Source organism: Myotis myotis, unplaced genomic scaffold, assembly GCF_014108235.1.
Source record: "Myotis myotis isolate mMyoMyo1 unplaced genomic scaffold, mMyoMyo1.p scaffold_m19_p_11, whole genome shotgun sequence".
NCBI classification, from domain to species: domain Eukaryota; kingdom Metazoa; phylum Chordata; class Mammalia; order Chiroptera; family Vespertilionidae; genus Myotis; species Myotis myotis.
In genome coordinates, this window is record NW_023416315.1 from 34,225,017 (window position 1) to 34,238,787 (window position 13,771).

The 13,771-nt window shown below is 33.8% G+C and overlaps 1 protein-coding gene across 1 annotated transcript in view; it reads right to left on the reverse strand.

The window, feature by feature from the left end:
- GLCCI1 (glucocorticoid induced 1) overlaps positions 1 to 13,771 on the reverse strand; it is a 78,788-nt gene that overhangs the window by 35,069 nt on the left and 29,948 nt on the right. Inside the window, exons 2-3 of the mRNA XM_036328062.1 lie at positions 11,839 to 11,990; positions 1,398 to 1,484 (exon numbers count right to left, since the gene is read on the reverse strand). Of these exons, the coding sequence (XP_036183955.1) occupies positions 1,398 to 1,484; positions 11,839 to 11,990 (239 nt within the window). The remainder of the gene's footprint in view (positions 1 to 1,397; positions 1,485 to 11,838; positions 11,991 to 13,771) is intronic.

The window sequence follows — 13,771 nt, forward strand, 5'->3', positions numbered from 1 at the left end:
CAAATCTCCCACTCAGTAATTAATGCTAGCCACTCCTTTTTCAATCATGCATATCCTAGGTTGTTGCAATCCAAAGTTCAATCATACCAAATCTTGGCTATTACTTTGAGATTGTATTGACTTCTGAGATAAAACTGAAAGTTCACTTTTTTGGTATTTGTATTTTATGCATAGATATGTAGCTACTTTAGATATATTAAACCAGTTTCCTTCCTTCCTTTCCTTCCTTTCTTCCTTCCTCCTTCCTCCCTCCTTCCCTTCGTTTCTTTCTTCCTTGCTACTGGGAAAAACTGATTTTGTGTACATGCATTTGTGTGTTGGGTAGACAGAAGTTGAGGATTTCTCTACATTAATATTACAGAGAAACTATAATACTAATATTATAGAAATACCATAGTATATGCAAGATACTGATAGCCCATAGTATATTAAAATGATACTAAAAGATATGGAAACTATGGCATATATAAAAATTATTTGAGAGAAATGTCAATGTTTATCCTGGAGAAAAGTAACGTATTGCTAGTCTTTAAATATTTAAAGTTGTCTTACACAATGATACCGAAAGCAGAGTCAAAACTAAGGGGTATAATTCTGAGTTCAATGTACAACATGAACTATTTAACAACTTAAGCTGAAACAACTGAACTAGTTTGGTTCTCTAGCAAAGTGAGGAGCTTCTCTCACCAAGAATGATCAAAATACACTAGAGGACCATTTTTTTAAAAAGAGTGTTTACATAGAAGATAGATTAGATCAGGGGTCGCCAACCAGTGGTCCGAGGACCGCTGGTGGTCCATGAGGTCCGAAAGGTTGGTGACCACTGGACTAGATGACCTTTCAATTCAGTTTCTATGAAAATAAAAGAATTTAGATAGATAAAAGATAACACTATCAGGAAAATAACCCAAAATATACATAAAGATGATCACAACTTGGGTTATTCATAATGAATAAGAGAATAAAAACTATAAAAGATATGAATTCCACTGTACTACTGGGTCTCAAAGGGCAACAATATGCTGGCTATCATGAAAAAGTTATTAGAAGCAGAAAACCCTTTCCTACCATTGTAGAAAACTATGATCTACAGTTCTCATTGCTATAACTCAAAAACAAGAAAGTTGAAGTGGGAACAAAAGATAACCAAAAGGAAGAAGATATAGCAATTATAAATAAAATAAGAATTCATTCTGAAAACGGCAAAAGCTGAGAGTTTGCAGAGCAAACATTTATAAAGAACATGAAGAGCACAAATAAGGTAAACTTGGATTTTTTCACCAAAACGTGGAGGGCAACTCCTAAACTCTGAAAGAAAGTACCATTATATTCAGGAAATGGTAAGATAATTTGCTAGGATAAAAATAGGCTATAGACTACAATCAGAAATACCTTACCTCTTTCAGTTGATCAGCACTCCCCCATGACGCAGAACGCTGATGTGACCTCTCTTCTGCTCCCTCTTCCACCCAACAGCTAGGTGTCTTGAACAAAACAAAGTAAAAAATTTTGTCTTTACTCCTTATTCTCACAGCAACTCAAACATATTTCAAAATTTTCATAAAAAACCAATTAAGAAGCTATACTACTAAAATCCCTTAAACGCTAAGATTTTCATGACCCTGTGTAATGTTTAAAACATTCTATCATATTCTGAGTTAGACATGATCAATTAAAGATGCTTCTAAGTTACTCAAAACATTGTTTTTCAAATCAACATTAATGAAACATCCAAATGTAATACAAAACATTAAGTACCAAATGGTAAGACCATTTAGTAGCTAGATCTAAAAAAAAACTAACAATATTAAAGTATCATTCTTAATACATGAGAGGACTCTTGGTGTAATGTAAATTAGGGAAAGTAAAAACCACTATTTAAAGACAAACAGTAAAGATTATCACAGTAAATATATATGGCTCTAAAAACTATTTCTATTACACATTAAAAAAACATCACTTATGTTGAGGCTACACCCATGACTTTACATAATATATAACTTCTTATGAAAAAGCCATCAGTGTTGTCTGGATGTACCACACTTTATTTATCCAATCACCTATTGAAGGACATCTTGGTTGCCTCCAAGATTTAACAATTAAGAATAAAGCTACTATAAACATCCATGTTCGGGTTTTCCAAATCCTTTGGGTGAATACCAAGGAGCATGAATGATGGACTGTGTGGTAAAAGCATGTTTAGTTTTGTAAGAAACAGCCAAACTATCTTCCAAAGTGGCTGCACACCATTTTGCATTTCAACTAGCAATGAATGAGAGTTGCTGTTGCTCTGCATCCTGGTCAGCATTTGGTGGTGTAAGTGTTTGAATTTCAAAACAGATCAAACTAACTCAGGTATGAAGTGGTATCTCATTACTATTTTAGTTTGCATTTCCCTGACAATGTATGATGTAGAGCATCTTTTCAGATGCTTATTTGCCATCTTCCTTGATGACATATCTATTAAGGTTTTTGGCCCCCTTTTTTTTAAAAAAAAGGGTTATTTTCTTATGTTGAGTTTTAAGAATTCTTGGTATGTTTTATTTTTTATTGAATTTATAAAGGTGACATTGGTTAATAAAATTATATACGTTTCTGGTCTACAATACATCATCCATGTATTATATTGTGCATTTACCACCCAAGTCAAGTCTCCTTCCAACACTGTTGATCTCCTCTTTACCCTCTTCTACCTCTCCCCACCCCCTTACTATTGTCTGTGTCCATGAGAATCTTTTTTTTCTTTGCTCAGTCTCTTCACCCTTCTCACCCAGCCCCCAACACCTTCACCTCTAACAGCTGTTCTCTATCCCATGAGTCTGTCTCCACTTTGTTAGTTTATTTGGTTAATTAAATTCCACTTATGAGTGAAATCATATGGTACTTGTCTTTCTCTGACTGGCTTATTTCACTTAGTGTAATACTCTCCAGGTCCACCCATGCTGTTGCAATCTGGGAATACATGCACAGAAACCCCTGAAACACTAATTCGTTCATTGCAGCATTACTTACAATACCCAAGATTTGAAAGTAGCCCAAGTGCCCATCAGTAAATGAGTGGATACAAAAGCTGTGGTACATTTCCACAACGGAATACTACTTGGCCATAAAAATGAATTCTTTGTATATTTTGAATACCAGACCTGAGTCTGGTATTCAAATATCAGATATGAATCCTGGGTATTTTTGTTATTTTATCTTTATTCATAAACTAGCAAAGGCAGCTTTGCTTCCTTGGGTTATCAATTTCAAAACAGGTCAACTAACTCATAGCAAGAAAATACTGTTTTTCAATATTGACTGTCAATATGTAAGAGCCTAAAGCCACTTCCAAAAAAAACTTACAAAAACAAATGAATTAGTACTTCACAAAATTCTCTGAGTATTATTTAATTCTTTAAACAAATCTTATATAAAACTTTTAAATTTATTTTTTGTATAGTTCATCCTTACTCTTGAAATTTACTGCAGTTTAAAATCTATTGTGGAAATATAATTATTGACTTAATTATTTTACAGTACTTAAATATATGACCCTTAGTAGCAAAGTACTGATAAACCTGGCAAGAAATGAAGTGGAATTACTTGAGAATCAATGATATTTCAACTAGTAATTAATTATGATTATAGACTAATTTTCATTTATAAAGAAGTTTTAAAATAAATAATGACAAACTGTTCATTATTTATAAATACATTGTTTGCCTAATAAAAATTTTAAAAACTTTTAATTTAAAAGCTAATTTTGAAGTTTATCCTGATGATGCTTTAAAAAGGAGCACAAAAACATTATGATTCTAATATTACTATCTTTTGTTTTTCTAGTAAATGTATGTAAATATAGTCTTATAACCAAATATAAATATAAATAGCCTCCTCACTTGAAAACAGAGTGCAGAAAGAACAGTTCAGCTGAAAACAGCATGAGGAATTCAGTGCTAGCAGCACTTAAAAATTTTTTAGCATGCTCCACTTCTATACCAAGTTATGTGCTCATTATTTTAGGCTAGTTTCATCCAGTGGTCCCTGGCTGAGCATAATTGGCCTCATCTGGGAGCATGGTAGAAATGCAAATTCTCAGGTTCAATCCCAGAATTATTAAATCGAGAATTCTTAGATCAAGTCCAGCATTATGCATTTTAACAAGCTCTCCAGATGATTCTGAGGCAAGCCAAGGTCTGAAAAGCACTGTTAGACTAAGGAAATAAAAATGAATAAGAAACAGATCCTGCACTCAAAGTGACATGCTGACCATATATATAACCACTCATTTTTCTTGTAGGCTAATATCAGTAACAAGTAAAACATTAATTTGTATCTAATTACATCTTTAGAAATTAACATAAGTTAACATAAATATTGTTTGGAGACACGCAGAAAGTTATACTGAGAGGGAGAGATTTTTCTTTTTTAAAATTTTCTATTAACATGGAGTATATTTCACATTTTTCAATTAAGAACATAATGTTTATTAAAAGATTTCCTCATTTTGCCTGTCCATGAATTTTAGTCATACGTGAGTCCTTAAATAGTATGTTGACAACTTCTTTTTTTTTCTTAATAAATCTTTTTCCCCCCATTGACCTCCTTCAGCCCACCCCTGCCCCCCACCCCAGGCCTTCAGCAACCTATTGTCTGTGTCCATGGGTTATGCATCTATGCATACAACGTCTTTGGTTGATTACCTCCCACCCATCCACCCTCCCCCACCTTCCAGAGGGATAGATTTTTCTTTACTGAGGAACATTAAACAGCAGTCCCTAGGAAGGACTAATTGTCTGAGTATTTATAAGTAAAAAGTATAAAAGCCATGTCTATTTACCCCTCAATGTGTTCCACACAATTGAATGAAGGTCTGTGAAGTAACTATATGTGATTTTCTAGATTATTAAGCAGGGAACGTATACAGTAGCTATATTTCTATTTCCAGATCTCAAGGGGGAGGGAGGGTGTTGGTGGTAAATTTCTGGACTGCAATTTTTTGAAAACAGGAAATAACACAGAAATCAAATACTTCATTTGTGTTAGACATGATAAAATGAAATAATTTGCCTCACTCTATAAGAAATGTTAATTTGAGAAAAAGCAATCATAAATGTGACAACAACCTTAAACATATTCACAGTATTTCTATTTTCAAGAATTAACCTGAGATGTACACCAAAAGAAGCACTTGAAATAAATTAAATATCTATTAATAGGGAAATTAAAATTGTGGCACATTCTTATAACAGTACAAAAAAACACACAGCACGTGGAGTACAATCCCACTTTTTAAAAAAATATATATTTTTATTGATTTCAGAGGGAGAGGGAGAGGAAGAGGGAGAGAGAGAGAGAGAAACATAACTGATGAGAGAGAATCATTGATTGGCTGCCTCCTGCACGCCCCCTCCTGGGGATCCAGCCCGCAACCTGGGCATGTGCCCTTAACCGGAATCAAACCAGGTACCCTTTAGTTGCAGGCCAAGGCTGTATCCACTGAGCCAAATGGGCAAGGGCTACAATCCCACTTTAGTAAGCAAATACATACAAAAAGAAAAAGATTTTAGAAAGAGATATTTTGAAATATAAATAGTGGTGGGAATTCTAAATAATTTTAAAGTAAATCCATAATTTTTTTTTTCAGTTGAATGAGCAAAAAAAATCAGGCAAAAGGGGACTTAATATGTTTAGGAATATTTAATGGATGGGAAAATACTTTATTAAGTTAAGAAGGTTATACAAAACTACCTACAGTATCATCTGAATTGTTTTTAAGATGTTTTTTAATTTCCTTAAAAGTAAATAATTAAAATATAAAAGTATATACATCAAAATGTTAAAAATGGCTGTCTGGACATTAGGAATATAAGCAACTAAATTTTTTATATCATGAAAAGGTTATATTCAGGGAAAAACAATCAAGACAAGGAGTATTCTATAACAATAAACAATGCCAATCATAGAGAGATATAACGCACATACATTTTTAAACATCTATAATATTATCAAGACATATAAGGCACTGACCACTGAAAACAGACAACAGAAATTTTAACTCAACAACAGCCAGCTCAAGACAGAACAAACATTTGAAAAGGGCGCTCTATCCCTAGCTGGTTTGGCTCAGTGGATCGAGCATCAGCCTGCGGACTGAAGGGTCCCAGGTTTGATTCTGGTCAAGGGCACATCCCTGGGTTGCGGGCTCCATCCCCAGTGGGGGTTTTGCCAGAGGCTGCTGATCAATGATTCTCTCCCATCATTGATGTTTCTATCTCTCTCTTCCCCTCTCCCTTCCTCTCTGAAATCAATAAAAATATATTTTTAAAACTAAAAAAAGAAAATAAAAAGGGTGCTATTTAGAAACTAAATAATATAGTTAATAAGACTGAATTAATATGCAATGAATTGTATCTCTAAAAGAAAAGACTATACCACATTTTCAAATACTGAGCATTAAGAAAATAATGAATCATATATTAGGCTACACAAAAAATTTCAATGAAGTTTCCAAAGATCTATAATTCTATGCTCTAATTATAATACCATAAAAGTAGAAATTAAATTACTAGGAAAGAAACTTTAACCACTTAGAAATTTAAAAACAAAAACAAAAAGCTCTCATATATATGTTAAACAAGATTAAAAATGAAAATTGCATAATATTAAAAATATATAGATAGCAGAAACATACACTGGCCAAAGCTGAGCTCAGTGGATAAGTCTTGGCATAAAACACATATACTACTAAACAAGATATATCACAAATACCAAAACTGAGCATTCATCTCCAGAATCTAGAGAAAGAACAATATAGATTCCAGGAAGGCAGAAGAAAGGCAATGACAGAACAAAGTCAGAGGACAATGAACTAGAAAACAAAAACAACAGGAAAAATCAGTTCAACACCTTAAAAAATGAAAAACTATATAACCTAATAAATTAAACCACTCAAAATACAAATGTGCAATATTAAAAATGAGAAAAAACTACAGATATGCAAGAAATTTAAAAAATTATGCGAGAGTACTTTATGAAACTCTATACAAATATATTTGAATATCTGGATGATATAGATTATATTATAGCAAAATAAATTTAAAAATTGAACTAAATAAATAGAAACTAAAAGAGACCAAGAGCCATGGAAAAAATTGAGATTTACTAGAGAGCTACACTACCCAAATTTACAAGTCTAGTCAACTTCATAAGTAAAATTCTTTCAGACCCAAGTAACAGATAACTGAGATAATATTTACACCATGCCAGTGCACAGAGGAAGGAAATCTTGCAAAATCATTTTATGAAGCAAGTATATCACCAATCTAAGGATTACATTAGAAAAAAGAAAAAACTGCAGACCTTATTTCTGAATATTGAAACAAATATAATAAATGTTAACACTTTATTTTACTGATTTTTAAATATCATATTAAAAAAGAACTCCATAAACCAAAAGCATTTATTCCATAAATGTAATCATAACCAATTGTTAAATAATCAAAGAAATTCAACATGTTATAGGTTATGAATCAAAACAAGGTCTTCATTTCAATGTGAAATGGCATTTGGCCTATAAAAAAACCACTCCTCATTTTGAAAATCAAGCAAAATGGTTACTGAAATAAGCATGTGTGTTTGTCAGAGTGAGTGCACTAGCTTTTTTTTTTTGAGGTATGACTGAAATACATTATATCAATTATAGGTGCACAATATAATGATTTGATATATTATGAACTGATCACCACAATAATTCTAGTTAATATCTGTTACCATACATAGCAACAAAATTTTTTCTTGAGATGAAAACTTAATAACTATCCTTAGTAACTTTCAAATATGCAGTATAGTATTATTATTTATCGTTGCCATACATTATACATCCCTGAGACTTACATGTTATCACTGAAAGTTTGCATTTCTTGACATCTTTCACCCATTTCACCTACCCCTTATCCCCGATCTCTGGCAACCACCAATATGTTCTCTGTATGAGCTTGGTGGTTTTTTTGTTTTGTTTTGTTTTTAGATTAAATGTATAAGTGAGATTACATGGTATTTGTCTTTCTTTGTCTGAATTATTTCAGTTAGCATCATGCCTTCAAGGTCCACCCATGTTATCACAAATAACAGGATTTTATTCTTTTTATGAATGAACAATATTCCACTGTGTGAATGACTCAGTGGACCATGACTTTTCCCCCACCATTTTATTTGTAAAAAGTCAAACACACACAACAGCTGAAAAAACTGCTTAGGGAGTACTCATAAAGCCAACATCTTATATTCTATAGTCAAATCCTTGCTATATTTCCTTTATCACTTATCTATCCATCAACTGAACTTACTTTTTATTCATTTCTAAGTTAATTGCAGACAGCAATATACTTCATCCCTAAACATCTTATGAGAGTTCAATACTTATGTTCTATATTTTTAGTTAATATATAATAAAATGAACATGTATACACTTGGATCTAAATTTTAATAAATGCATTCACCCATGTAACCAACGACTATCAAGATATCCATTCCCATCATCCCAGAAAGTTCCCTTACATTGGGCCTTGGTTTGAACACAGGATCTGTCTCCAAAGTCCACAGTCTTTTTTTTTAATTTTATTTTATTGTTTAAAGTATTACAGATAGTAGTACATATGTCTCGTTTTTTTTTTCCCCAACTGACCTTCCCCCAGTCCACAGTCTTTTTAAAGACACTATGCTACTTCTTTTTTAAAGGCCCTAAGTATAAATATATTAAACATAAAGAATTTTATTTCTAACCCTCAATAATTAAGGTAGTTGAAATACTGAAATATTACAGGAAGAAAATATCAGCGAACCCAGATGTTTAATAATATCTGAGGCAAGTTGACTGTACCACCTGCCCTCCACTAATTCCTGCTAAATAAACAAAAACTTCTACTTCCCATCCCAAGAATTCAAGAGTGAATCCAGGAGGGATGAATATAACAATAAAAACCATCTCATGTTTATCCCTTATCTCTTCAATTAAATTAATATACACTTGGGGCCAAAACTATTTTGTATGCTTGTTAGGCAAGCATGAGGCTAAATGCTATATACTTCAGTGGTTACTTCAAGAGGCAGTGGGGAACTGAAGAAAAAAAGATATGTAAAGCAACCAAATCTGGGTTCAAATCTCTTCCTATTTATTAGATATATAAACATGTACAAATTACTTAACTTCGCTAAGCTTCAGTATCTCACCTGTAAAATGAGGCCTATATTTTGCCTTCCTTTCAATTTCTCAAATGGCCTACACGCAGAACCAGGCAAGAAAAGCCCCTAACCTGGACCTCAAGCTTTAGGGGAACAGCACTGGCTCTCTCCAAGCTACGCCCCTACCCACAGGGTGAAGAGACCTTGGGACCAAGGAGATCTGCTCACCATGAACCCATACCTCTGCCACAGACGATGCTCTATGTAATCCAGACCTAGGAATTCCTTGCCCAAACAGCAGCAAGCCTGGCTTCCAGGGTCTGCAAGGATCTATTCCCTGGCCTCACTTCCTGAGAGAGTGTACATAAAAATGAATGTGAGGACACATATGTAAAACCAACCCTCAGGGTACAGAATGGTGTGCAGGATAAACAGGGATTTGGGTTTTAAGCTCAGAAGGTGAAGTGGGCTTGGCCCTTGTAGATACATTCTGGCATGTAACTCTGAGGAACATAGGACATCTTAGCTCAAACCTGAATGTCAAGATGCATAGGAAATTTTATTTGTCAACTTAGAAGGATAAATATATTTTATGTAATAGTTTGTTAGTTTAAGTTAAACATCTTTGGTATATGGGTCTTCATTTATATTTGCTCCATACCCTGCAAATGTTACAACTGGGCCTGTCTATATCTGCCACTAATAACCTCACATGTGTATTGCCATATTCACTTTTAAACATCATATTTAGTCATATAACATTATCGTGAGTTTGGTTACATTAACTCCATCACACAAAGAAACAGAGAGGTTTAAACCTACCCAGCACCCTTTCACGCTATCTCCACATCACTCTCTTCTTAACTCCCAAATATCTGTGCTTCCTCTTCTACCCTCTTATACACTCCAAAACAATATGCCCTTAATCCCTAAATCTAGTCCTTATTCTATAAGACCTCTCTTTAGCACCTGATACTGTTAAAAATTTTCCTTTTTTAGAACAGCATTCCCTTTGGCTTCTAAGGCTAGACTATTTCTGTTCTCTTAGCTTTTGCTCTTTCTCTGGTTCCTCTTCTTTCTCAGAGAAGAAATATGAATAAATTATGTTATTCATTTTGTGAAAATGTTTCTGGATAGTGTCAGCATAAAGCATATTCAATAAATGGTAGGGTTTTTTAAATCTAAAAAGAATACCCACTATTTTTAAATATATATATATTTTTTTATTGATTTCAGAAAGGAAGGGAGAGGAAAGAGATACAAACATCAATGATGAGAGAGAATCACCGCCGATTGGCTACCTTCTGCACACCCCTCACTGCAGATCAAGCCTGAGCCTGCAACCTGGGCATGTTGAACTTGGGACCCCTCAATCCAAAGGCCGACTCTCTATCAACTGAGCCAAACCAGCTAGGGCAACACCCACTATTTCTAAGTACAGTGCCAGTTATTCTACTAGGGGATACGCACACGCATGCACATTATTCCATTTATCCTACTAGCAGATAAAATTGGAGCTCAGATTGGTTGACAAATTAACGTGTCTTAAAAACCTGGTTCCAACACTTTCTAGCTTTATGATAGTAAGTCACTTAACTTCTGAGTTTCTGCTTCCTCCATCTGTGTAGTCTTACAATGTTATTGTGAGAATTTAATGAAACACAGGACATAAAACACATAACACATGGTACTTAGTCGGTAAATGTTAACTCCCTTCTCTTATTGCTTCCAGGTGAATACATTAGTTTTCTCCCTTTCCCTTGTGTGCATCTCCAAAAACAAAGTCCTCAGTCCTTTGACCCAATTTCTTTACACTCTACATCTACACATCATGACACTTGTGAACCCAACTCCTCCAGGAAGATGGTTTTGAATTATCTGTGTCTACCTCTAAGTGTCCAGGCTCACATCTCTAAATTTTGCTAGTTATTTCCACTTGAGAATCCCACTGCCTACCATATCAAACTGATCCTTTTGCTCACAAAACTAAGAATGAAAAGCAAAAGACTGAGGGTGGCATGAAATATTACAAAGGCAGAATTGATAGGATGGATGATAAAGAAGCTAATTTCATGGTTTCAAGCTTGTCTGGGAAAATTAGAAAAATTGAGAAGATCCTCATAGATCATGTCCAAAATCCCCCCCCCCCCCTTTTTTCTCTTCCCTCATTCTTCAGACATGAAACTCTAATCCTTCTATTTTCCTAAGCTACAAAGCCGAAAATGTTCTCATTCCTTTGAATTCTCTCACATTTAAATGCGTCATTCTTTAATCAGAAAAAACACCCAAAATACCTTTAACATAAATTTTCTTAGCCATGTGTTAATATTTTATAAATTTTTCCAATATTGAAATAATTTCAAAAATTACATTTTATAATATAGTTACTAATCATTATATTAATTTCTCTTGGAAAGCAATTCTTAAAACTGTAAGTCTAAAAATTGTCATATATTTAATATATTTAAAATATTACAGAATTTTAAAATTTTAAAAACCCAGATGACAAGAAACAGTTAGTCTAAAGTTTATTAAAAGAAATGGCTTTCTTCTTTGGTTGAATGTACTATTATTTCAAATTTGGGAATATTTTATTAAATTACATTTTCTTTACTGTGATCAAAACAGAATAACTGCAGAGTAGTAAAACTGGTTTTGGTTTGCTTATTTTACCTGAGTAGCTTTATCTTTCATACATGAAGGGTAATGAACATGAGGATCCCGTGGCCACTGTCCTGTGAGATAAGGTCCTGTTATTGTATCCAAAGAAGAGGTTCGCCTTATTGTACTAGAGGTTCGAACTTGCTGAGATTTTGGCCTGTCCACTATAAAAAGTGAAAAAGAAATTAGATTAGTCACTAATATTAAAGTAAAATTATTTAAATATCATAGTCTGTGGAATGTCATCCTATCAATTTTCTCTACAATATATGTTTATCTTAATAGCCCAATTATATGATCTGATGAAATTTATAGACCCTCTCCAAAGAAAAACGCATTCACATACTATATCTTACATACACTTGAAGGGCTGTCACAGACCTTATGAAGCCATGCATTTTAAAGGACCTATTCTACAATCTACACGTCATCTCTCTGCCCTTACTTTATGTTTCCATACTGGCTCATCTGGACTGCCACTTTCCTAACTGCTGACTCTGCATCCATTTCAACTAACTGTTATAGTGCCACCTCCTTTCAATGCTAAAAAAACATTTCCATGGTTATTCATTCTTTAACTTAAAGCGTGTATTTTTCACAATATGGCTCCCATGTACCTCAATGTTTAATGTCTTGCTACTCCTCCATACACCCATGCTAACTACTAAGTGCCACACAAACTAACTGCAGCTTCCCAAATGTAAAACACTTCCTCGCTATCTCTATACCAGTGGTTCTCAACCTTCTGGCCCTTTAATTACAGTTCCTCATGTTGTGACCCTAACCATAAAATTATTTTCGTTGCTACTTCATAACTGTAATTTTGCTACTGTTATGAATCATAATAATGTCAATATCTGATATGCAGGATGGTCTTAGGCGACCCCTGTGAAAGGGTCGTTCGGCCGCCAAAGGGGTCGTGACCCACAGGTTGAGAACCGCTGCTCTATACAGTCTATAATTTCCTCACCCTGTTCACTTGACCAACTCTTACTGAAGATACTAGTATTTGCACCCTCCTCTGCTTGCATGGAACCCGAAGTGTAACTCTCTCCTCCACCAGAGCATAAGTTTAATTCTTACAAACTGAAAAGGAGTTGATGCTCAATACTTAATGAATTTATTACAGCTCCATAAAAATAGCACGTATAATGAAACTATAATTCAACTTCCTCATTTATGGATAAATAAGTTGAAGCCCAGAGGGATAAAACTGAATTATCCAATGAAACAGAACTGCTACCAGGTGACAGAGGTAAAAAGGAATCAAGCTCTCCAGACATTATACTAGTACACAGTTCAATCCAAACACTATAATAATCTACTTCTTCTCCTCTCCATATGGGTACCATAGGTAGCTCTCTTGGAAATTAAAATGATTATACTCAACTAAGCTATAAAAGATTTTTCATATATACATCCCAAATAATTTACTCTAATGTGCATTCTATAATAAAATCCAGTGGATCGCAAACTCCAAGGCTCACAGTCTTATTCTGAGTTATATCTCACATCAAACAAAATGTCTTGCACATTACAGAGGGTCAAGAAGCATTGTTACCTAATGCTGTCCTTTATCTTCCTAAAACCATAATTCTAAAGAAAATGCAGTATACTCTGATGTTATACTTTTATATATCCTACAATTGCAGTTTTAACTTCTTCTTTGACCCAAGAATGGCAGAAAAGATCTGAAAATTACCAAATTTCCTCCCTATCTTTATTACTTAGCTCAAATTTTACCTCACCATTGGTAGAGAATCTGGGATGACATATTTCTACTCTTTGGAATTACCTGCAAATTTTCTTTGTGACCAAAAACATGATAAACTTTCATAAACATTTCATGAGTCATGGAGAAGATACACTTTCTGTTTTCAGAACATATAGTTCTTTGTCTTGTACATGAACTAAAATAAAAATACAGAATACGGGAATAATATAA